Here is a 21845-nt window from a genome sequence, read left to right as displayed (position 1 = left end):
CTATAGCTTACTGAAAGTCCAGGGCTCTAGAGTGCGACCAATTTGGTCGCAAATGCGACCAAGAATTTTAAGGGTGTGACCTTTTCCCTGGGTCGCACTGGTGCACCTAATGTAATAAGGGTGAGAGCCTAGACTTTCCTCGCATCTGCTGTCTCTCCACGAACTAAGCGAAGTTTTGTGCTGGTGCACCTAAATAAAAAATTTAGGCGCACCAGTGCAACCAATGCAACAACAAGTCAGTCTGGAGCCCTAGTTGTTTGAACCCCTTAACAGACTCAAAATAGCATTACAAGTGCTGTGTAACATAAACAAAGTCCTTAAGAGACACCACTATAAATCCAATGCTTGTACAGGCAGTCACATACCTCTGTTTCCAAGTCAGGATTTTATATTTAAACACACATAGTGGTGTCTCGGGATCTTCTATCCCCCAACTTTAATGTTGCTGCCTGTAGCCCTATCACAAAGTATTGCTGTTTCCCTTTGAATGTGTAGGCTACTCCAAGTAATCTGAATTAATCTGGCTGCCACTGGTTAGCAGTTCACATTCTATCATTGTCTCTCACCTGCACTCCTTGTCTGAGCCACATGGCACTCTGCTGATGTTGGCTGCCGAGGTGACCCTTTGGACAATAGCATGGTCATTCTGACATATCTCTCCCAAGACTAGCTTCTCCGTGATCTCATTCATGCCCATCAGCTTACCTACAGAGAATCAAAACCAAGTCAGTCCCATTTTGGATTTGATAGTTCAGTTGTTCAATTTGTGGTTATGATTGTGATATGTGACAAAGACTTTTATTCAAAACAACTTGTGAAACACATGTATAAAGCATAAAATGCACAATATGTATAACATTAAATATCACATTACAATAAAAAATTAAGTAAACAATGATAACAATAGCCACAAGTGGTGATCATTGGGGGCCAAGCAGAAACAGCAGGGCAATTGCTCTGTCGCTAGCTTAGCCATTTTTTAAAATTTAACATGGTTTTAAACTCCCGTTTATGTCACATGATTTTTGACTCCACATTGCTGTCATCAGCAACTGGTTTAATCTGCTACTGAGTTTTACTTTAATCTTAGTTGTGCCTGCAAAAGTTTTCGTATCAGCCACTAGAGGGCACCTGTTTATACGTATTAGCTTGGTCTTGACACAAATGAAGTTTAAAGGAGAATTCCGGTGTGATATTGACCTAAAGTGTATCGAAACATGATACCGAGTGTGAACGTATGTCTCATAGCCCATCTCGGCTTGTCCCCTGCACTCCAAAATCTGGCGCTAGTTAGCCGATGCTACCAACATCTTTTTCAATAGTGGTGCTTCGGCATCGGGCTAGCCATGCAAATAAATCACTGTTTTACACCCATTTACGAGGCTCAATGTATCTCCACACTTCATTGGTAGACTTCCGAGGGCCCTGACATTTAAAACGAGACATTGAGAACTTTGAAAAAGCACTGGTAGTTTACTTACAAGACGATTTATACAGACAGTATCTTCACGAAGTTTAGCGTTTGCAGCCATCTTGAATTTAGTCACGATAAGTCGAGCAACGAGTAAGAATGAACAGCTATGATAAGGGATCAGATTCCAAAAATAATTCAGTGGAAATGCATGGATTCCAGTTGCTGCTACTGGAAGAAACTGGAATCCATGCATTTCCACTGAATTATTTTTGGAATCTGATCCCTTATTATACCTGTTCATTCTTACTCGTTGCTCGACTTATCGTGACTAAATTCAAGATGGCTGCAAACGTTAAACTTCGTGAAGATACTGTCTGTATAAATCGTCTTGTAAGTAAACTACCAGTGCTTTTTCAAAGTTCTCAATGTCTCGTTTTAAATGTCAGGGCCCTAGGAAGTCTACCAATGAAGTGTGGAGATACATTGAGCCTCGTAAATGGGTGTAAAACAGTGATTTATTTGCATGGCTAGCCCGATGCCGAAGCACCACTACTGAAAAAGTTGTTGGTAGCATCGGCTAACTAGCGCCAGATTTTGGAGTGCAGGGGACAAGTCGAGATGGGCTATGAGACATACGTTCACACTCGGTATCATGTTTCAATACACTTTAGGTCAATATCACACCGGAATTCTCCTTTAAGAAAAGATCAGGACCGTTTTATCCCAGAAATAGACCAATATTATACTCTCTGCACAATTGGCAAGCTTGTATGCTATTTATTTCCTCCTTCAGTTCCATCCTTTATTTTTTGGCGGATTTAATGTTTATTGCACAATTTATGTCTGTGTAGGGCTTTAAAAAGCAAATATTTGGCAGGATCTTACTGGCATTCCTGCATCATTATGACCATGATATCGTACTTTCAATTTCCTAGCAGTTTAACTACGAATCAGAGGAGAAAGAAGTGGTAGAATTGTAGGAAGTGTTAAAAAATATGGTCAAGAACGTGGATGGAATTTCATGACATTGTGCATACATCCAAAGAATGATGTGATGAGAGATTGTATGTGTTGTTTCACTAAAGTTGGCAAAAAAGTATTGATAAAGAGGCTTTACCTCAGGCTTTTCCCCCAGACTAAATTTACTTCCCTACAAGGTTGGTTTTTCATTCCAAATATGTCTGGAGCTATCGCTTGCTGAAAATCGGAATGACCTCGAAGTATAGCACCCAAACTTAAATCAGGTGTAGTTGTGTAATTTGTAACTATTTCATCTTTGTCCACTCTCTTCCGTTCATACAGTGAGTGCTTTTTCATTTGGAAAATATTAGAAACATGAGGAGTAGATGGAAACATACAAGTGTAGGAGTGCGCACAAGAAAGTATCGTAAATTCTAAAACATAGGCTACAAAACGCATAAATAGACCACGTCAATTAGGCAACATTATTTTGATGGTTTATCCACAGAACGTAGGCTATTATAGTATTTCAAGGCATGGCCAACACAACACAAGGCAAACAAACCAATATTCCTATGTTGCGATGTTGCAATAATTTTTGGCATCATCAGAGAGTAGGTTATCCCATCAGGATACTGGAGATTAAGCAAAGTGATTCAGCGCGATTCATAATTGAATATGTATCGCATATGTTTTGCTCAAAATCGTCTTTGCCTACTATATAAGCCTGGTTGGAGGTTATACAGTATTTAAAACGGATCTGAAAAGTGTTTTTGTGAATTTACTTGTTTAGAAGAGCAGAGGGAAATGCTAGGCCTAAATATTCTTCTTTGAAAAATTATTCAGATGCACAATAATACAACGGTAATCTCGTCTGACGCGTTCGAAATTGACGACGAAGTCGCCAAACAGGAAGTAAACTCATATCTCAGCAAGGCTTTCATGTATCGAAACCAAACTTGGTACGTGGACTCAGGACCGCATCCTGAGGATGCACAATACATTTGGTGGCTTTTGATCACAAGTGCTAGAGTTACAGGAAATGCGCTCATATCTCAGCAATTTGGTGACCTTTGACCTCTAGGGGACGCTATAACCAAAGGAAGTAGACTCATATCTCAGCAATACTTTCATGTATAACTTGTTTTTTTGGACTCGGGACCCCATCCTGAGGACGCACAATACATTTGGTGACCTTTGACCCCTAGGGGCGCTATAATGAGCAACACTTTCACCTATCGAAACCAAGCTTGGTACATTATGCTCAAGAGACAGTTCCTACTTGCCTCAAGCAGTCTGTTATTGTTCTAGTACCGAAAAACAAAAGTCCATCATGTCTGAATGACTACCGCCCAGTAGCCCTGACGTCTACAGTGATGAAGTGTTTTGAGAAGCTTGTGAAAAACATTATCTGCTCATCCCTCCCTGCCTCCTTCGACCCCCTCCAATTTGCTTACAGAGCCAACAGGTCTACAGAGGATGCCATCTCAAACCTCATGCACACCACCTTAACTCACCTGGAGGAGGGGAACACGATAGTACCTCTCACCTTGGTCACAAAGGTGAAGGCCTTAGGACTGAACACCACCCTGTGTCACTGGATATTTGACTTCCTCACCAACCGTTCACAAGTGGTTAGAGTGGGGGGTCTGACATCTGACTCATTAACCATCAGCACTGGTGCTCCCCAAGGCTGTGTTTTGAGTCCACTGCTGTACAACATCTACACACATGACTGCAAAGCCAACAGTAGTCATACCTCCATCATCAAGTTTGCAGATGACACAGTGATCTTGGGCCTGATTAGTAACAACAATGAACAGTTCTACTTGGATCAGGTTGATGAGGTGGCACAGTGGTGTCAATCTAACAGCTTGACACTGAATATCAATAAAACCAAGGAAATGGTAGTGGATTACAGAAGGCAGCAGCAGAACTACAGTTACACCCCACTAATGATCAGCGGGCAACCTGTAGAGAGAGTCACAAGTTTTAAATACCTTGGTGTCCACATTACTGAAGACTTAACATGGACTGTTAACACTCAATATGTTCTGAAGAAGTCCAGACAACGACTCTACTTCCTTCGTCAGCTAAGGAAATTCAAAGTTTCTACATCCATCATGAAGGCCTTCTACACTTCAGCGGTTGAGAGTGTTCTAACTGGTAGCATCATCACCTGGTATGGGAACTCCACAGTTAGAGATTGTAGTACTCTGCAGAGAGTAGTGCGCTCAGCTGAACGTACTATAAGAACTCAACTCCCTGCTCTACAAGATATCTATTCCAGAAGAGTACTCCTAAGAGCCCAAAAGATTCTGAAGGACTCTTCTCATCCTAACAATGGATTATTCCTACCGCTGAAATCAAGAAGACGCCTATGTAGTCACAAAGCCAGAACTGAGAGACTCAGGAGAAGTTTTTATCCCCAGGCCATCCGAACTCTGAACTCACACTATACTGACTTTGCACACATTCACCCCTCAGCACTCTCAAACATTTCCCAACTCTGAACTCACACTATACTGACTTTGCACTCATTCACTCCTCAGCACTCATGACCCCCCCCCCCCCCCCCCCCCCCCCCACACACACACACACACACACACACACACACCTACAAGACTTTTAGCACTTTTACATCCCTCTCCCTATGCTACAGACTTTTTATTTATTTTCTTATTTCATCACACGTCAAAACACACACACACACACACACACACACACACACACACATATCTTTCTCCAACTTTTGCACACTTTTTATTTATTATTTTTGATTTCTCCTCCATCTACCCATGTCCTTGATTGCCTAGCCTTTCTGCCCCCCCCCCCCCCCCCCCACCCCCATCCCCAACACACACACTTACATCATCACTGTCATCACTTCACATACATACAGCACACTGCTTGCTACAGTAAGCCTCCTCTACATACTTGCTGCACACTGCCCCCCCCCCCCCACATACACAGCACATTGTCTTCAGGATCTTCTCCAACACACATCCTCTACATACTTACAGCACACTGCCCCCACCTACCCACACACACACACACACAGTCACTGCTCCACTCCCCTCCCGCCCACACACACATCTTCACTGTCATCACTCACATACATTACATACAGTACTCTGCTTGCAATAGTAAGTCCCTGCCCCCCCCTACATACACAGCACATTATTTCATCAGGAAGCTTCTTCAACACACATCCCCAACATACTTACAGCACACTGCCCCCCCCCCCCCCAATACATAGCACATTGTCTCATGAGGAAGCTTCTCCAACACACAAATTGCACACTGCCCTCTCCCCACATACACAGCACACTATCCCATCTCCCCTGTCATCCCCCCAACACACACACCAAGACCCCTGGCAGTTGGGTTAGCCCCTTGAGCCGTGGATCTGCCCAAGGTTTCTTCCTTGGTAAGGGAGTTTTTCCTTGCCCCTGTTGCTCTTGGGTGCTCCTTGTTGGTGCCCCCCACCCAATCCCAATCCTCCCCCACCTTTTTTATGCAGCCCTTGCCACTTAATCTACTAAACCCCTCTTCTACTGCACTTTTTACCCCCCCCCCCCCCCCCCAATTAATGCACAAATAGGCTAACACCAGACATAATTTCACTGCATTTCTTACTTCCAGTAACTATATGCATGTGACAATAAACTTCCTTGTATCCTTGTATCCTTATGTAACGTGACTGAAACCAGGTAGATCACTTCACTTACGCCAGCTTATTTTTTATATGATGGGAAAGGAGACCAGAAATCACTCTCAACTTTAGCAAAAAAAAAAAAAAACAGTGTATCAACATAGGCACAGTTGTTTGCAATACTGTTTTAGAGATACTGTAGCTCGACAGATAGGCACAAAATGCAGGCCTAGTGGAACGCAGGCTGCCATCTGGGCCAGACTGAACAAAGAAATAGCTAAACAATAAAAAAAAACACCATTCAGACAAACTCAATAGATTCAACATTCAGTTGTTCGTTCAAAGACGTTTTGGACAACATATATAGATGACAACCATTTCAATACACGTTCATTAATCTCATAAACAGCTTCTGGCATCATCGGTCTTGACGCAATTCAACAGAAAATGAGAATTGATGAAATTAAATCAAAAGTCTGTGGTTGAGTAAGTCAAAAGAAAGAGTCAGGGAGGTGAAAGAAAGTAGACGCTTTGTTGTGTGGACGCTGCCACGGAAATGGTAGGCTATTTTTTGCGATGGAACTAAGACTTTTGATTAGGGCAGTGAAGGGTATGGAGGACAGGTGAAAGGGGTTTGGAGATGCGGTTAGGAACTTATGAACAGGCTTAGGGATCATCCACCATCGGCTTACTCTTTCTCCTGCCATCGAGCTCAATTCATAAAGTGACAGGCCTACTCCTTTTGGTTGCATGTCGCCAAAACGTCAAAACCCATTGCAACTGGGGTTGTCTTCTGCAAACCTTAGGGTCTATGTCCACCAAACACATTTTCTGTGTTTACACACCATGAGCGACTAGAGCTGCAAAATTCGCTCTGGCAGCCCTGCTATGATCGGATCATAACGGCCACAGCAATGAAGAGGAATGACCAAAGAATTTCGGTATTTGTTGGCAGAGAATCCATCAAACATGTGGAAGGGAGTGGGTCTGGTACACCAGATACCACTGTTGAGCCTTCTGGAGGTGTCGTGGGCCTAATTCAATGAAATGCCCATGAAGGAAGGTACCTGCTTGATAACCCCAGTGAAATGCTCTTGAAGGCTGCTCTGTTGGTGATGTTTTTTACCCACAAAGGTTGATTTGTGATTTTGTTTTTGACAGTAAGTAGGCTTGGTTGTTGGTTGGCTGCTGTGTGAAATCCCCTACCTATAGCACTAGGAATTTAACATCTCTCCTGTGTATCTATGAAATAGAAATAACTGGAATGCCATGATGAATAACATGTCATAAATATGTCATGGCAGAGGATCATAAGTTGTTGTCACAATTACCGGTATTGTTCATTTCAGATGTGGACGTTTCTCAGAATATTTTATGTGTAGCAACTGTTTGGCATAGTCATCAAGAGATCTGCCACGTCTTTGGACATGTACTGTTACGGTGACAATTGATGTGCCCAGTGGGCCAGTATTCTCACCTTGCTCTTTTTTAAATTCATTTTCTGTCATGAAGATTGGCGTCATCAGCTCTCCCACTGGAGGTTGAATAGAGACAAAAAACTTCCTTGTGTGTGTACTGTTGAAGCAAGGAAAGACATAGTCTATGACTTACAATGAGGATACATCAACATCATTTTGTACACTTTGTACACACTTTGTACAGCTTCAGTGTTTACTCATACTCAATACCTAGAAAAATTTAATAATTCCCCATAAAAAACATTCTACCACATTGTACTACTAGTTTCCTTGGCAACATTACATACCAAGCTGAAGCTGACCAGACTGTTGAATATAAGACATTCATGTTTCTAAACTGGATAGTTCTCGTCTTTTAATATGATTGGTTGGCAATAATGGAAATTCAACCATTTTTGACAGTTTTTTATTGTGTTATCTTCGTGTAAACTTACATTTTGTAATCGTCATATGATCTATAAAATCTATATTAAATACTATATTTATACTATATCTATACACTATATATATATATATATACACTCTAAATCACTGTCTACAGAGATGGTTCTTTGCACCTACAACTTAAAATGAAATTGTTAAAATAAATCAAATAAATCTGTTGTCTGATTTATTCACCTATCAAATAGCAAGGAGATGTGCTGCTGATGTGCTGATGTGTAATACTAATCAAAAACAAAATCCTAGTGTTAAACCTTTTGACCTTTCTAGCATTAGATAAAATCTCAAACTTATCAAGAAGGTTGTGATGTCTGTTAAAGCAACACCAAAGCACTTTTCCTCTGTCGCACGCACGTTATTTGATTTTCCAGCACCGGCTTTGCAAATAACGATGTCCACAGACAAGGTAGAGTATGTTGCATTATCTTATGAAAGTATGATGTATTGCGACATCAGAAGCAAGTCAAATTTGTAGTTTCTTATGTCTCATTCCATCGCACTACAGATCCGCTACCCGATCTGGCAAACTTGCATAGTGCGGTTATAGCCGATAGAGGGTCGCAAAGCGAATGCAGAAGTGCCGTTCACCCTGTTACGAGTTGATGAACCATTGAAACGATTTTGGAAACATTACTTTAAGGTACAAAAAACTTTGGTGTTGCTTTAAGAATTGTATTGGCTGATAACGATAAATGCAGCTGTCTATCCCTTAGTCACGGTAATCCCCAAAGCAAATCTTGATCATGTTGATGAAAATGTATTTTGTGACATCTACTGCATAAAAACATTCTACCACCATGATTGAAAACATCCTCAAGTTATTTAATAACACTGAGAAAGTTAAGCATTTTGCATTTAGAGGCAACAATCTTTTGCTACCAGCCGCCGTGTGATGCTAACTGTAATGACACAGAAGTACTCAACTTTTGTAAAACACTCTGCAAGCTTGCACCTACAGTATGACCGCATGCCATTAATGAGGCAAACAAAAATCAGCTGTGTCTGTCAGCTCCTTGTTGGTGCCCCCGCCCAATCCCAATCCTCCCCCACCTTTCTTATCTCTTAATCTACTAAACCCCTCTTCTACTGCACTTTTTTTAAATGCACAAATAGGCTGACACCAGACATAATTTCACTGCATTTCTTACTTCCAGTAACTATATGCATGTGACAATAAACTTCCTTGCATCCTTGTATCAAAACATTTTTAATTAAGGATTATGTCAAAGAGTGAAGAATTACAATTAAGAACAAAATTAGGTAACACTTTATTTTAATGTGTCGCTGTTACAGTGTACCTACCTAATTAGGTACAGTGGTACAACATGTACTATCAGGCAGGGCTTGAAAACGAAATTATTTTTCAAACGTTCCGTTCCGAACGGTTCAGGTAGGCCTATGTTTAACGTTTTCGTTCCTGCATGCGTTCCGCCATCAACATATCGGTCCTGAACCGGTTCGGAACGCAAAATATTGTTCGTTCTTAAAGTTCCGGCATTGTTTGGCGGGCCTATCAAGTCTATTTTTGTTGACTTTACCTTAGAATAGACGTAGGCTACTCATTATTTCCCCTTGATTTAGCCTATACCGTAGCTATGCCCAAAAATAATAAATCACAGACGGCATCCAAAAACATTCAGATGGGCTATCCATCCCATAGCACTGTAGGCCTAACCTATGCCTATAAATAATTTCTTATCAAAAATATTTCTGGATACGTGCTAAACTCCTTACCTGGTTGTAGCCTAAGTTTTATCCATATGGAGATCTTCAAAGGCTTGCGCTATAATTCCAACCCTGTTTATAAACGAACCTGTCTGTTGCTGACAAGGCCTATCTCAAATTTCCCATTTAACTCTTCTACATAGAATAGGCTATAATTGCGCAAACATTTCAAATCCCGACTTTAAAAAACGACAAGGCATGGACAGGCAAAATAGGCTATTAGCCTACGCATAGGCTACAAACAATTTCCAAATCAGTTTCAGTAGCCTCCGAAGGAGAAGATCCGAAGTGGCAGACGGATAGGTTACATTTCAACAGCAAGACAAAATATACACATTTGGACCAAAGGTCCATTTATTCTTTTTTTTTTTTTCAAACTGCAGAAATCAAATTATTAGGCTGTTATATAGAGAACGAAAAAAAAAACGTTATTAACCGGTTTTGTGGATTTCAGAATAACGTTTCTGTTCCGGAACAGTTGAAGACCATTTTGTTTTCGTTTCCGTTTCCGCTCCTCGTAAAATTCCGTAAAATTCTGTTCGTTTTCGGTTTTCGTTCCTTGACACAGTTCGGAGCCCTGCTATCAGGTACTATCATTGTACTTGCATTATGTATTTGTGGGTACCTACATATAGTTGTTACATTGTGATACTGAGTGTTTTTACAAAACTTTGCCAATTTGCCTAAATTTTCATCAGAGGCAAAGAGCTGACTGGAGACCTGCTGGATGGGGTAAATCTGGTCATGATAGATTTGATATACAAACCATTCTTAGCTCCAGTCAAGGCCTCATTGTCTTCAGTGTACATATAACAGCTGTGCTGCTACAACCTTGTTACTCTTTGATACAGTGGAATAAACCTATTAAGTGTACCAGTTAATTACTTACATGTACATATGACATGTATGTTATGTCTTCGATGTCTTGGAACAGGTCCTGATAGTACATGTTGTTACACAGGTTGTACCACTGTACCCTATTAGGTAGGTACACTGTAACAGCGACACATTAAAATAAAGTGTTACCCAAAATTATTCATACCCCTGGCAAATATTGATTTAGGGCCCTATCTTAATGATCTAAAACGCAGCGCATAGCGTATTCTTATCACGATGCAAAGCGTATTCCTACTGTATCTTAGTGGGAAGCTACATAAGGCACATAACTGAAGCGTTCCGTTCGCAACACATAAAATCCATTTTAGAAGAATGGTCTATTTTTTTGAACGTACGCACCGCTATCACGTCTGGTGTAGCTACTTCCATTGATTATCATGGAAGCTAACTGTTGCAGCAGACGCAACGCTAACGGAACGCTTCAGATACATGCCTGGTGTAGCTTCTCTGTTACACTCAAATTTTTCACCATACGCTTCTCTTTTATTGAACAATGCGCAGGGGTGTGGCAATTAATGACCTAAGGTGTGGTCTAGCGCATTATCTAAAAATTGGTATCTTACACCATCTACACCATTTTCTATGGCCAATGCCGATATTTAGAAATCAGGTCAGCCGATGGCCTATATATGCTGCCGATTTTTTTACCTTTTTTCTCCCCTGCAGGATCATTTGCAGGATAAAATGTGACACTATTAACTTGATCAATTGTGTGTAAAAACATGTATTGAACATTTATGGTCTCTTTCTCCAATCTGAATTTTGTGTCTTCACTGCACTTATATAGCCAAGGCTACTTTACATCAAAAACAATGTAGGCTATAGAGTAAGTAAATGAAACAGGTCATCAAAAACCCCTAAACTAAGTAATGTTCTACTATAGGGTAGTATCTTCATCTTCAAGTCATTCTATGCTAATAGGCGCTCTAAGCGTTGTTGGGTGTAACTTCACTTCTGTTGACGTTCAAACAAAACAGAGAGCGAGCTCGCTACTCCCTCCCCCTCCCTCCCGCCAAGTGAAACTCACACGCATCTCGTCGGTGATTGGATGGAACAGTTTGTTTTGTTTTTATGGTCCAGGCTGGACCAGGTTGTTTTTGTTACCATTTTTGGAGCCTGGGCTGTCCACAGAGACCGCATTGTTTTTTTACAGTGTGTTCACTGTTCAGGGCACAGGCAACTAGCGAATGGTGAGGTGATGTTTGCTGTATGTGTGAAAAAATGCTTTAGCTTAGAAACTGCATAACATTGTTTAGAGCGCCTTTAATAGGCTAGTAGTAGTAAGACTGAAATACCTTCCAAAAACTGTCCTGAAAAGTGTTTTTATTACTGTATGTTTGTTAGTATACACTATTACAAGCCTAATGGGCATGATGTATTGATCACAAAAGAAGAGAAAACTTTGTTGTATTACACGCAAGGAAACAACCCACAAGCGATGACGTTGTAGAACAGAGAGGACAAGGTAGCCTGGGGAGACCCATACAGTGTTAACGAGTATTTCGACAAATTGTTCGGTTTCCCCTTTCAAATTAGAAGGGGCATTGTCAGCATCATCTCTAGGAAAAGTGTAAGTTAAATCATGCTTTTCAACACAGTTTTTTTCTGCTGTTGTTCTGATTAGCTCCGTGTTTGCAGTGTGTGTGTGCGTGCGGCAACTGCTCCACCCCGCACACAGAGAGAGAAATTCTCCGACACCAAGAAAAGAATTGATAACATCAGAGCTTATCAATATGGTCTATAATAATTTATGTGTTAATAAATTCTGGCTGGGGTCTGATAGTGATTTAGTTGACACAAGGGGCAGCGTGCGTCTCACGTGTATTACAGTAATAACAGCACTGGTCTGTGGATGCGCCTGACTGTTTATCGGCCTACTATACTCGGACATCGGCCGATTAATTAAAAAATGCCAAAAACCGGCCAATTAATCGGTCAGCCTATCACTTGGTTGACCTCTAATCTAAATCCCGATGTAAATGGAAAAGTCTTTTCCAAGACTCTTGGCGTAAGACTTTGTAACTCGGCGTAACACTTCAGTGGTCATTTCAAAGTTCAAGATTTGCATATGAAAGGAAACAACTGTTTTTTGTGTGGTAGCTCTGTGGCCATGCAACGAAATCCCCTTATTCAACAATGCCAAGATAAAAAAAAATGTCCATTCTATGTATGTTTTAAAGTAAATAGACTAAGGTGAATAGAACTAAAGAACAAATGGATGTATGCATGCAGTCCGGGCTTCTACGGATCAGCTAGCTCTTACCATAGCTGAAAATTTGCAGCTTGTGTGGAATCACAAAAATCGATGCCCATCACTACAGTGGCAGACCCAGATGGGGGCAACACGTCTGAAATAAAAACATGAATGCAAGATCGCCATGGCATCCATAAACAGATATTTTGTTTGAATGTAATATCACGCCATTTGATCTCGTAAAATATCCAATGGAAAATAAGGTCAACCTACCAATTTCAGGAAACTCCTTCATCCTCATGCCAGACTGTAACTTTGGTTCCTCTACATGCAGATTCTTGACCTCTGATGTGGTATTGTTAGAAAACTGAATCTGGACAGCTAACATGTTTTTATCAAAACTGAAAGGTTGTCTGCTGAAGCAGTACTCCACTGCCAGACCCTCCCCTTTGATACGGTGCAAGAGCTCGTACATCTTCACTGAGCTGGGTGAAGCAATAGTCTAAGAAGAGAGACCACACTGGTAAAAAAACTGAAAACATTTTCTGGTGTAATAAAATATCCCCTAATCAATGGTTACCCTTTTAACATACATACAGACAACAAAAAAATCATGAAACTACATACATTTTGGATAAATGAGGAAATATGCAGCAGTGTAAAAAAATACCTTGAATTTCTAAATTATGGAAACTGGAGGGACTGATTATCTTCTAATTTTTACAGAGAAGTCCTGGCAGGCCCTGACACTCATCCAGTTGATGAGTCATTCAGTGTACCAAACTTTTATCTTGCACACCAAGTATATACTGTATAGGGGTAGTGGTAGCATGGTGGCTAAGGAGCTGGGCTAGCATGCAATAGCCTGAAAAGTTGTGTTCAATTCCACCATTGTGCCCTTGAGCAAGGCACTTAACCCTGAGTTGCTCTGGGGAGAATGGCCCTTGTAATATAATTGACATACAGTATCAAGTCACTTTGGATAAAAGTGTCTGCTAAATGAATAAATGTAAAATATGTCTGTCCCCATAATAATAAGAAAAAGTAGTAAACAACATCGTAACACTGTAAATGTTATCTATAAAAGTAGCTATAAATTAATACTGAATTCCTCTATTGCTTTAATATTTGGGATCATACCGTTCCGTTTTGCTATTTAAATAAAATGACATATTTAAATATATGGTGGAAGAATTTCCAAAATTTGGTTAACATTGAATCCCATGCAGTAGTACCATTCAAAAGTCTTAGGCTGTTGTGAAAAAAGCTGTAATGTGAGGATGATTTCTAAAAAGAAAATGCATAGGGCTGTTATCTCAAAAAATCAACATTCAATCTAGTGCATGCTGAAGTAGGGATCCTGAGGAAAATACCAGTGCATGCAAAGCAAAAAAGAGAGGGATGTGTAAAGACAGATTGAATTAGCAAGATGTCAACCAATATCTCACTCAAAAGGTGATGTTACACCTTAGACTAACATTGTGCATTCTGGCCCCTAATTTTAATGTAATCAATTTTGATCTTCCTCTGAATAAACTGTGGCCATCGATTTGCTGCTGAATGAATAACTTCCTGTCTAACTGGAAACTTTATGACAGGCTAACACCTAGAAACCTGGTGAAGTAAGTTAGTAACAGAACAATCTTCCAACTTCATTTTGCCTATCTACACCACCACAAACACAGCAATCAAGATGTGCTTAAAATGTACATTTTCAGCTTCAATTGAAGGGGTTCAACAAAAGTATTGCATTATCCATTTAGGATAACAGTTACAATCAATTGTGTACATTGCTATCCCATTTTTGAGGCTCAAAAGCAAATAAGTATAAGTACTGCACAGTATATATACTCTTTTGATCCAATGAGGGAAATTTGGTCCCTGCATTTATCCCAATCCGTGAAGCACACAGTGAACAGTGGGCACACAGTGAGGTGAAGCACACACTAACCTGGAGCAGTGAGCTGTGGCAGCGGCGCTCGGGGGGAGCAGTGAGGGGTTTGGTGCCTTGCTCAAGGGCACTTCAGCCATGGATGTGGGCATGGGAGAGCAGTGCTCAACCACTTCCCCCACCCACATTTTTCCTACTGGTCGGGGATCGAACCGGCAACCCTTTGGTTACAAGCCCGAAGCCCTAACCAGTAGGCCAATATTAAAATAATAATAATAATAATAATAAGTGAACAGATAAACAGATAGCAGGAAATTTAAGAGTGGCCAAATCAACCATTTGGCACATTCTTAACAAGAAAGAATGCATTGATGAGCTCAGCAACACCAAAAAGGCCTGGACAGGGTTCCCACTCTACAATCAAGTGTAAATCAAGTGTAAAATTCTTTTATGACTTTTCCCTGACTTTCCTTGACAAATACCCTGAATTTCCATGACCTATAATGAACATTTCAGAGCAGCGCTCAAGATTCTTTGACTTTTTTAGAGTGGAATATGAATAAATGGGTATTGAATAAACAAAATTGGGCTAACCATCACCACTCAAACAAGCAGTAAAGCTAATAACCAGATATACACCAATTCTGTGTGGAAATGTATTTGTATTAATGTATTTTGGCAAGTATATTCTAAACTGCTACCACAAAATTCCCTGATATTCCATGACTTTGCCCCAAATATGATAAAAGTCCCTGACTTTCCATGTCTGAAAAAGACTTTATCAAAATTCCCTGATATTCCAGAAATTCCATGACCCATGGGAACCCTGCCTGGAAGACAGTGTGAAAGGCAGGATGCATTAAAATGACTGGAATCCAACTGGTGCCACCTCCAATACATGCAGGTGCCCTAAGCATGGTGCTAAATGTGCTTGATGGGAGCGGTGGTACTGTTGTCCAATTACTTTTGAGCTTCAAAAATGGGGCGACAATGTGCAAAAATGGCTGTAATTCCTTAAGCAAATATTTTTGTCTAACTCCTTAAGTTAAAGACAAAAGTCTACATTTAATTGTGTGTGATCGATTGTGGTGGCAACATTAAAAACACTGTGTCATTGTCCAAATACTCATGGACTTAATTGTATACTTTAAGTCCAACCAAATTGTAGCACATCATGTCATTCTACAGAGGATATTGGTTGCTGAATTCAATCTCACTTACCGCTGAGGGAATCATGGTATCAGTCAAGGATAAGCCCTCTAAATCGGTCACCAAACTGTTTGATAGTACATTGTTGACTGGAGTGACTTGATGAGATGTGGTCGATTCAACTAGAGATGATCACAGAGAGCATATGAACTGAACATATGTATAATTTGTGAAAGATTGTACAAACTGCAATTCTTAAGACTTTTCAGTTTTTATGCATTTTTTGTTGTATTACTCACAATCATCTAGGTCAAGAAGAGACATTTCCTTCTTTTCAACAGTTGTTTTTTTGGTTTGTTTGGAGGGAGGGTTGGACGCAGAGACCTGGATAAGAGTGTTGATTAAATATAATGTACTGCTTCTTTCTCTATAATTGGATTTCAAAACTGGATTACATAGCACGAGTGGGCCCTCTCACCGTCCATTTCAGTGATCACAACATGGGAATCAACAAATTAACACAAGTGTGGTAACAGTGGTATAAGCGGGTTTAAGTTCAAAGTTAAAACGTATATCAACTCCTGCTACCCAAATGCCATGTTGTATTCGGTATCCCGTCCTTAGAAAATCTTTCTCCCCAAATATTAACTTGGGGTGTGACAAAACAATTAAAATGACATATCACTTACACTGAAAAAATGGGGGCGGGTAACAAAACCACGTGTTTCAATTATTTGTACCCCTGCATTTAATACCCATTGTACCCCCTCCCTCTAACAAACACACAATTCCGGCTATTAACATTATATTTGCAAAATTTCTTTAGCTATGAGGTTAATACACAGGGGTGGGCTATACATGGAAATTCTTTCTGATTGTCTTTGTTTTTGTGGCATTTCATGTGAAACAGACAAAGTCTGTTGAAAGTGACATGGCGTAAGGCATGAGGAATTCTGCATGAGTGAAGTTAAGTCAGTTCCATTCCCTGACTTATGAAAGTCAGCACACCTTTATCTTGTTAGTGTGATCTCTTGTCTTTCTCATGTTTTTCTTTTTTTTTCCCAGATAAACAAATGGAGGTATTCAATTCCTTGTGCTAAATAAAGGTAGGGGATTTTGTCACAGTGGCAAATCAACAACCAAGCCTATTTAACATTACATTACATAACACAGGATACAACAATGCACCTGGGATCCGTAACGGCCCTCCAACATGGTACAACATGCACTGTCAGCAGCCTGAATGCTCAACCAAAGAACCAAAGCAACAAAAAAAACATCACCAACAGAGCAGCCAAAGATATTATACCTCAGTGAAACAGAAAGCTATGAATTAGTGCTTTAAGGGTTCCAGACACTCAACGTGATCAATGTGAAAACATAAAATATAAATGGAAAATTCCATTTCAGTAGCATTTTGTTTATCAGAATTTCTAGAGATGCCAATAATTGTGGCAAATTAGATTTTGGTGAGAAATAATTATTATTCATATATTAAACAGTTAAATGTAATATAACATACTTCAGGAGTTTCTGCATATATCTGATACTGACTTTGGGTAATTATAACTTGGTCTGGGAAAGCAAAGTAGGCTATTGTAAAAGTTATTGGGAAAAATGGTATTTGTATTCCCCTGTGAAAATATTAATATAAATGCCTTTAGAAGATACCTAGACTAGTGAATAATATGCCACATGGGCTCTGAAAATGTTAGGAAAATTTACTAATTTCAAAATGACCAATTGTTTCTGAGCTCTCACCTTCTTCTTTGTCTTGACATCTGTCTCAGACTCAGACTCCTGCTCCGAGTCTGATTCTGATTCGCTGCTTTCTGATTCACTCTCCTCGTCAGACTTTGATCTATTCCCCATTTTAGGCTTCTGCTGCATCTTCACTTCATTGCCACTTTCCTCACTGCAGAAAAAAATGCCTTAGATAACAATGTTTACCAATATATTATATCAAGTAAAACACTGATATTGAACACTAAACAAATACCTGGCAGCGCTCTCTGAAGCAGAGGTCTTCATTTTTCTTTGTACAATCTTCTTTCTCCCTTTTTTCTCCTCTTCCTCTTCTTCATCAGAATCAGAATCATCCTCGCTGTCCTCAGTCTCAGATCCTGAGCCACTGTCCTCACTGCTGCTGCTGCTTTCTGAACCACTGACAGAATCTGATCCTATAGCCAGCAGAAGACAGAGGGGGGTAAATAAAGAGCAACAGTCTGGACAATGGGTTACTAATCATATTACATTATTTATCACTTAGCAGATGCTATTATCCAGAGTGACATACAGTGAGCAAATGTGAGGTTCTCTTTCAGTCGAGTTATCTTTCAGTCGAATTATTTTGACGTCAACCAATGGGAAATCACTCTCGGATAATGTTATTGACCTCAATCAATCTCCAAACCCATCTTAGGGATTTTCCCCCGGGTCTTTACCTATATGTAGTTGCACTGCGAGAGGCTAGTTTTCTTTCATTCTTCAGCAACTAGCGGAGATGCACGGCCTACGCTCAAAAAGCCTCAAACCCACAGAGGTTGTCACCCTAAATTACTTCTGTGCTTTAAAAGCCTGTGTTGCAGTCTTGAAATCATAAGCCTGCTATTCTTGGCCGTAGATGTAAACATTTCCATGGTTCTGCAGTATTCCATAATATTCCTCTGGCATGAGAATGGTGTCCCTCTTGTGAATCTGTTGCTCTATCCTACCAAATACTATCAACTGTAAGAAAACTGTGCCTGTGTGTACGAAACACATATTCAACATTGACATTATCAAATGTCTCCTTTATTAAGGCAAATAGCATGGGCAGAACATTTATGTTCTAGCGGTTGCCGGAAACAGTGGTCGAGAGCTGAGGCAGTCACTATCCTTTCTATTTTCATGTTCCATCCATCTGTAAAGATAGACATCAGCCTGGGTTTGCTTACAGCTCTTACCCTGGAGGACAACAACACTAAATATATACATACCAGGCTTGAGCAAAATTCAGAATTGAATTGAGAATGACTCCTAAATTTCAATTCAATTCTTAAATTCAAGCAAAAGTTTGAAGTCTCTTTGGAGTGAGCGCTGGAAATTACTGGTACTTTTCCTGTGCCTAAATGTCGCCTTTGCTTAACATTAACGGCTTGCGTTTCTTCCCCACAGTAGAAATCAAGCACAGGCTTGTCTATTAATTTCTTTCGCTAATATTATTCGCTAATATTATTTAAAACACCAGAACTGTCAAACATGTTGGCTAGTCACTGAGCACTACTGTTTACGTTTTGTTTGGAATGTTCGGGCTGTCAACGTGATTGGTCGAGCGGATGTATCGCGTTCTGCTGAAAATTAAGACAGGCGTTTGTCACGGTTTGGAAAGAAAGGGAATATATTGAACAGAGAAACAAGGCGGATATCACGTTTTGCCCAAAACTGATTATGGAACTTTGAATAGTGATCAAATACAAAACAAATTATGGTGGTAACTCGTTTTAAAATGGCGCTTAAAGTGTTTTGGAACCAAACGCTTCATATATTTTGCATTTTCATGTACTGGTAATTCCTATAATTTCATGTACTGGTAATATCTCTTTTTCTGTATTTAATTCAGCTTGAACAATATAATCCAGAAAGTCCATTCAAACTTTGTTGCGTAGGTCCCCAAAAGGAGTGAGCAATGTATTTTGTATTTTTGTAAACTTTATACTTTTTGAGATATTAACAAAAAACAAGCTTATATTATTCCCATAGACTTGCATGGGCAATTATGACATCACAATAGGCTGTTAACTGAGTTGCACCGGTTCCAATTGCCATCTGCTCAACTTGCCAGCATAGCAACCTGTCAACCAGCATAGCAACCATGTATTTAGCATAGTAACCACCATATCTATCCTAGCAACCATCTCAATTACCCTAGCAACAATCTAGCAACCAACATGATTATCCTAGCAACCAGCATAGCAACCAGTTTACTTTGCATAGCAACCACCATATGTACCCTAGCAGCATCCTAGCAACCACCTTAATTACACTAGCAAACAATTTAGCAACCACCACTATAATGTCAACCTAGTAACCAACATAGCAACCAACATGATTACCTTAGCAACCATCATAGCAATCATCAACAGCTTTATTTAGCATAGCAACCCCGATGTCTACCTTAGCAACACCTTTGTAACTGTCTCTGCATCATCTGTTTTAACTTTCTATGATATTTTACATCATATATTTTCATGCACTGGTAATTCCTTGGAATTGCATTTCTAGTTTGATTTATTGTCCCTACTCATTTAATCTCACACATGTTCGCAGTCCTCCTGTTCACACAGCTGGTAAGGATCTTGATGTAATTCTGCTATATAACTGTACTACAGAAAATCTCAAGGTTAATCTGTTACATTTATGTGATTGTTACTCCTGGATAGTCCCGCTGTTCCTCCTCCTACAGTTATGTTCAAGCGTAATCTCAGAAGCCTCTCAAGCAACCATTTTGCCACCTTCGTAGCATCCATTTTTCCTACTCTGTAGCATCATTAACCTCTAGTGACTGCTAAACTCAGAGGGCCCTATTTTGGTGATCTAAAACACATGGTCACTGGCAAATAGCTTAAATACATTTAGGGGTTTGTCAAGTCCACATTCGGGGTGGTTTTGTTATCAAACATTGGGCGCTTGGCGCAAAAAGGCGGTTCTTATGTTTCTTAATCAGTCATGGGTGTGTTTTGGGCATAACATCCTTTAAACCAATGAAAATGACATCTGTCAACAGCAAGTAGTGGGACTTCAAACAGCGTATCTGTATTTTGATAGTCAGCGGCGCATTTGAAGGAATCTACTTGCACGCGAGACCATATGGAACAGGTATTCCACTAAACCATGCTTTACTAAAACCTAGCAGAATATAGCCTACACGCATCTGCACTCTGCATTATTTGAACTCATTGGCAAAGTGAAACTATCTTCACCGTGGTGTCATAGTCAACAACAAAACAGTTATACACAGTTAAGTACTTTCACTATTGTCTGACAAGGGGTTACCATCGAAAACATACAGTAGCCTGAAAAAAGCAACACTTACCCCAATAATGTTCAAATGACTGAATAAACCTAAGGACATTTATCCTGCAGATACATTTTTAGATAATGCGCCAGACCACACCTTAGGTCAAAAATTTGAGTGTAAGATAGGAATAGACTTTGTGTTGTGATAAGAATATGCTACTGTATGCGCTGCGTTTCTGATGGTCAAAATAGGGCCCAGAGACTGTTTGCTCTTCACTGGCATCTTGTCTGAATACAGCATGTCCTCTTTCCACAAGACTAAAAGACTGCTCTATTGGTAAAAACAGGGCATATGTCTGCCCTTTGCACACTCAAACTCAGAGCACTGCTGACCACTGTCTGCTGATTCTGTTGGGCCAGATTCTCCCTCAGAGTCCGAGTAGAAGGGCTTCTCCACTTTCTTGTCTTTCCTCTTGTCGCGGCTGCTACACTTGGTCCATTCAGGAACCTACAAGAGATTAGATAAAAAAGGGTCTGTTTTGCTAAAGATCATTCCAAATTCATTGAACTCCACAATCTGACCATAACTGGCATTCTTAAATCAACTTTCACCCATGAGTCTGAGAAGTAATTCCACTAATTAAAAAAGGATACAGTGACCTCCTCATAACTTCAATATAGGTAACACAGATAATATTGCAGATTGATATAGTAGTAAACACAATATACTCAAACTTCAAAACAAAAAAAGAGACAGAATTTAAGGACATGCACTGCTTTAGGGGAAAACAGGAATCAAGTGGGAAACTAAGCCAGGAGTGGTTTTATCAGATGGGCATGGTATAATACTGACATAAGATCTAAGGGAGCTAAGAGTGGATACACAACACTGGGGCTTAAAGGCATGGGCTGTTTGTCACTAACTGACTCACACTGGTTAAGGTTGTGACTCTTTCAAGCAGCTTAATAACCTGGCAGACAAGACAGAAAAGAAACGCAGTGAAGAAAGGTGAGATGAATGGTGGAATCAAGGAAAAAAGACA

The 21845-nt window shown here is 40.1% G+C and overlaps 1 protein-coding gene across 11 annotated transcripts in view; it reads right to left on the bottom strand.

Annotated features, from left to right (window-relative positions):
* The window catches only part of LOC121723228 (AP-3 complex subunit beta-2), a 59357-nt gene that overhangs the window by 1438 nt on the left and 36074 nt on the right, over nucleotides 1-21845 (bottom strand). For 6 of the 11 annotated variants that reach the window (XM_042108727.1, XM_042108731.1, XM_042108728.1 and 3 more), the window contains exons 18-26: nucleotides 21196-21310; nucleotides 17804-17984; nucleotides 17566-17719; nucleotides 16104-16188; nucleotides 15877-15986; nucleotides 13038-13266; nucleotides 12834-12918; nucleotides 7507-7604; nucleotides 567-705 (exon numbers count right to left, since the gene is read on the bottom strand). In XM_042108727.1, the coding sequence (XP_041964661.1) occupies nucleotides 567-705; nucleotides 7507-7604; nucleotides 12834-12918; nucleotides 13038-13266; nucleotides 15877-15986; nucleotides 16104-16188; nucleotides 17566-17719; nucleotides 17804-17984; nucleotides 21196-21310 (1196 nt within the window). Of the gene's footprint in view, nucleotides 1-566; nucleotides 706-7506; nucleotides 7605-12833; nucleotides 12919-13037; nucleotides 13267-15876; nucleotides 15987-16103; nucleotides 16189-17565; nucleotides 17720-17803; nucleotides 17985-21195; nucleotides 21311-21734; nucleotides 21774-21845 lie in introns of all 11 variants that reach the window. The other 5 variants (XM_042108726.1, XM_042108725.1, XM_042108729.1 and 2 more) reach the window with 1 other exon arrangement.

Source organism: Alosa sapidissima, chromosome 11, assembly GCF_018492685.1.
Source record: "Alosa sapidissima isolate fAloSap1 chromosome 11, fAloSap1.pri, whole genome shotgun sequence".
Taxonomy (NCBI): Eukaryota; Metazoa; Chordata; class Actinopteri; order Clupeiformes; family Clupeidae; genus Alosa; species Alosa sapidissima.
The sequence above is the reverse complement of the archived record's forward strand: the minus strand, read 5'-3'. Positions and strand labels throughout refer to the sequence as shown.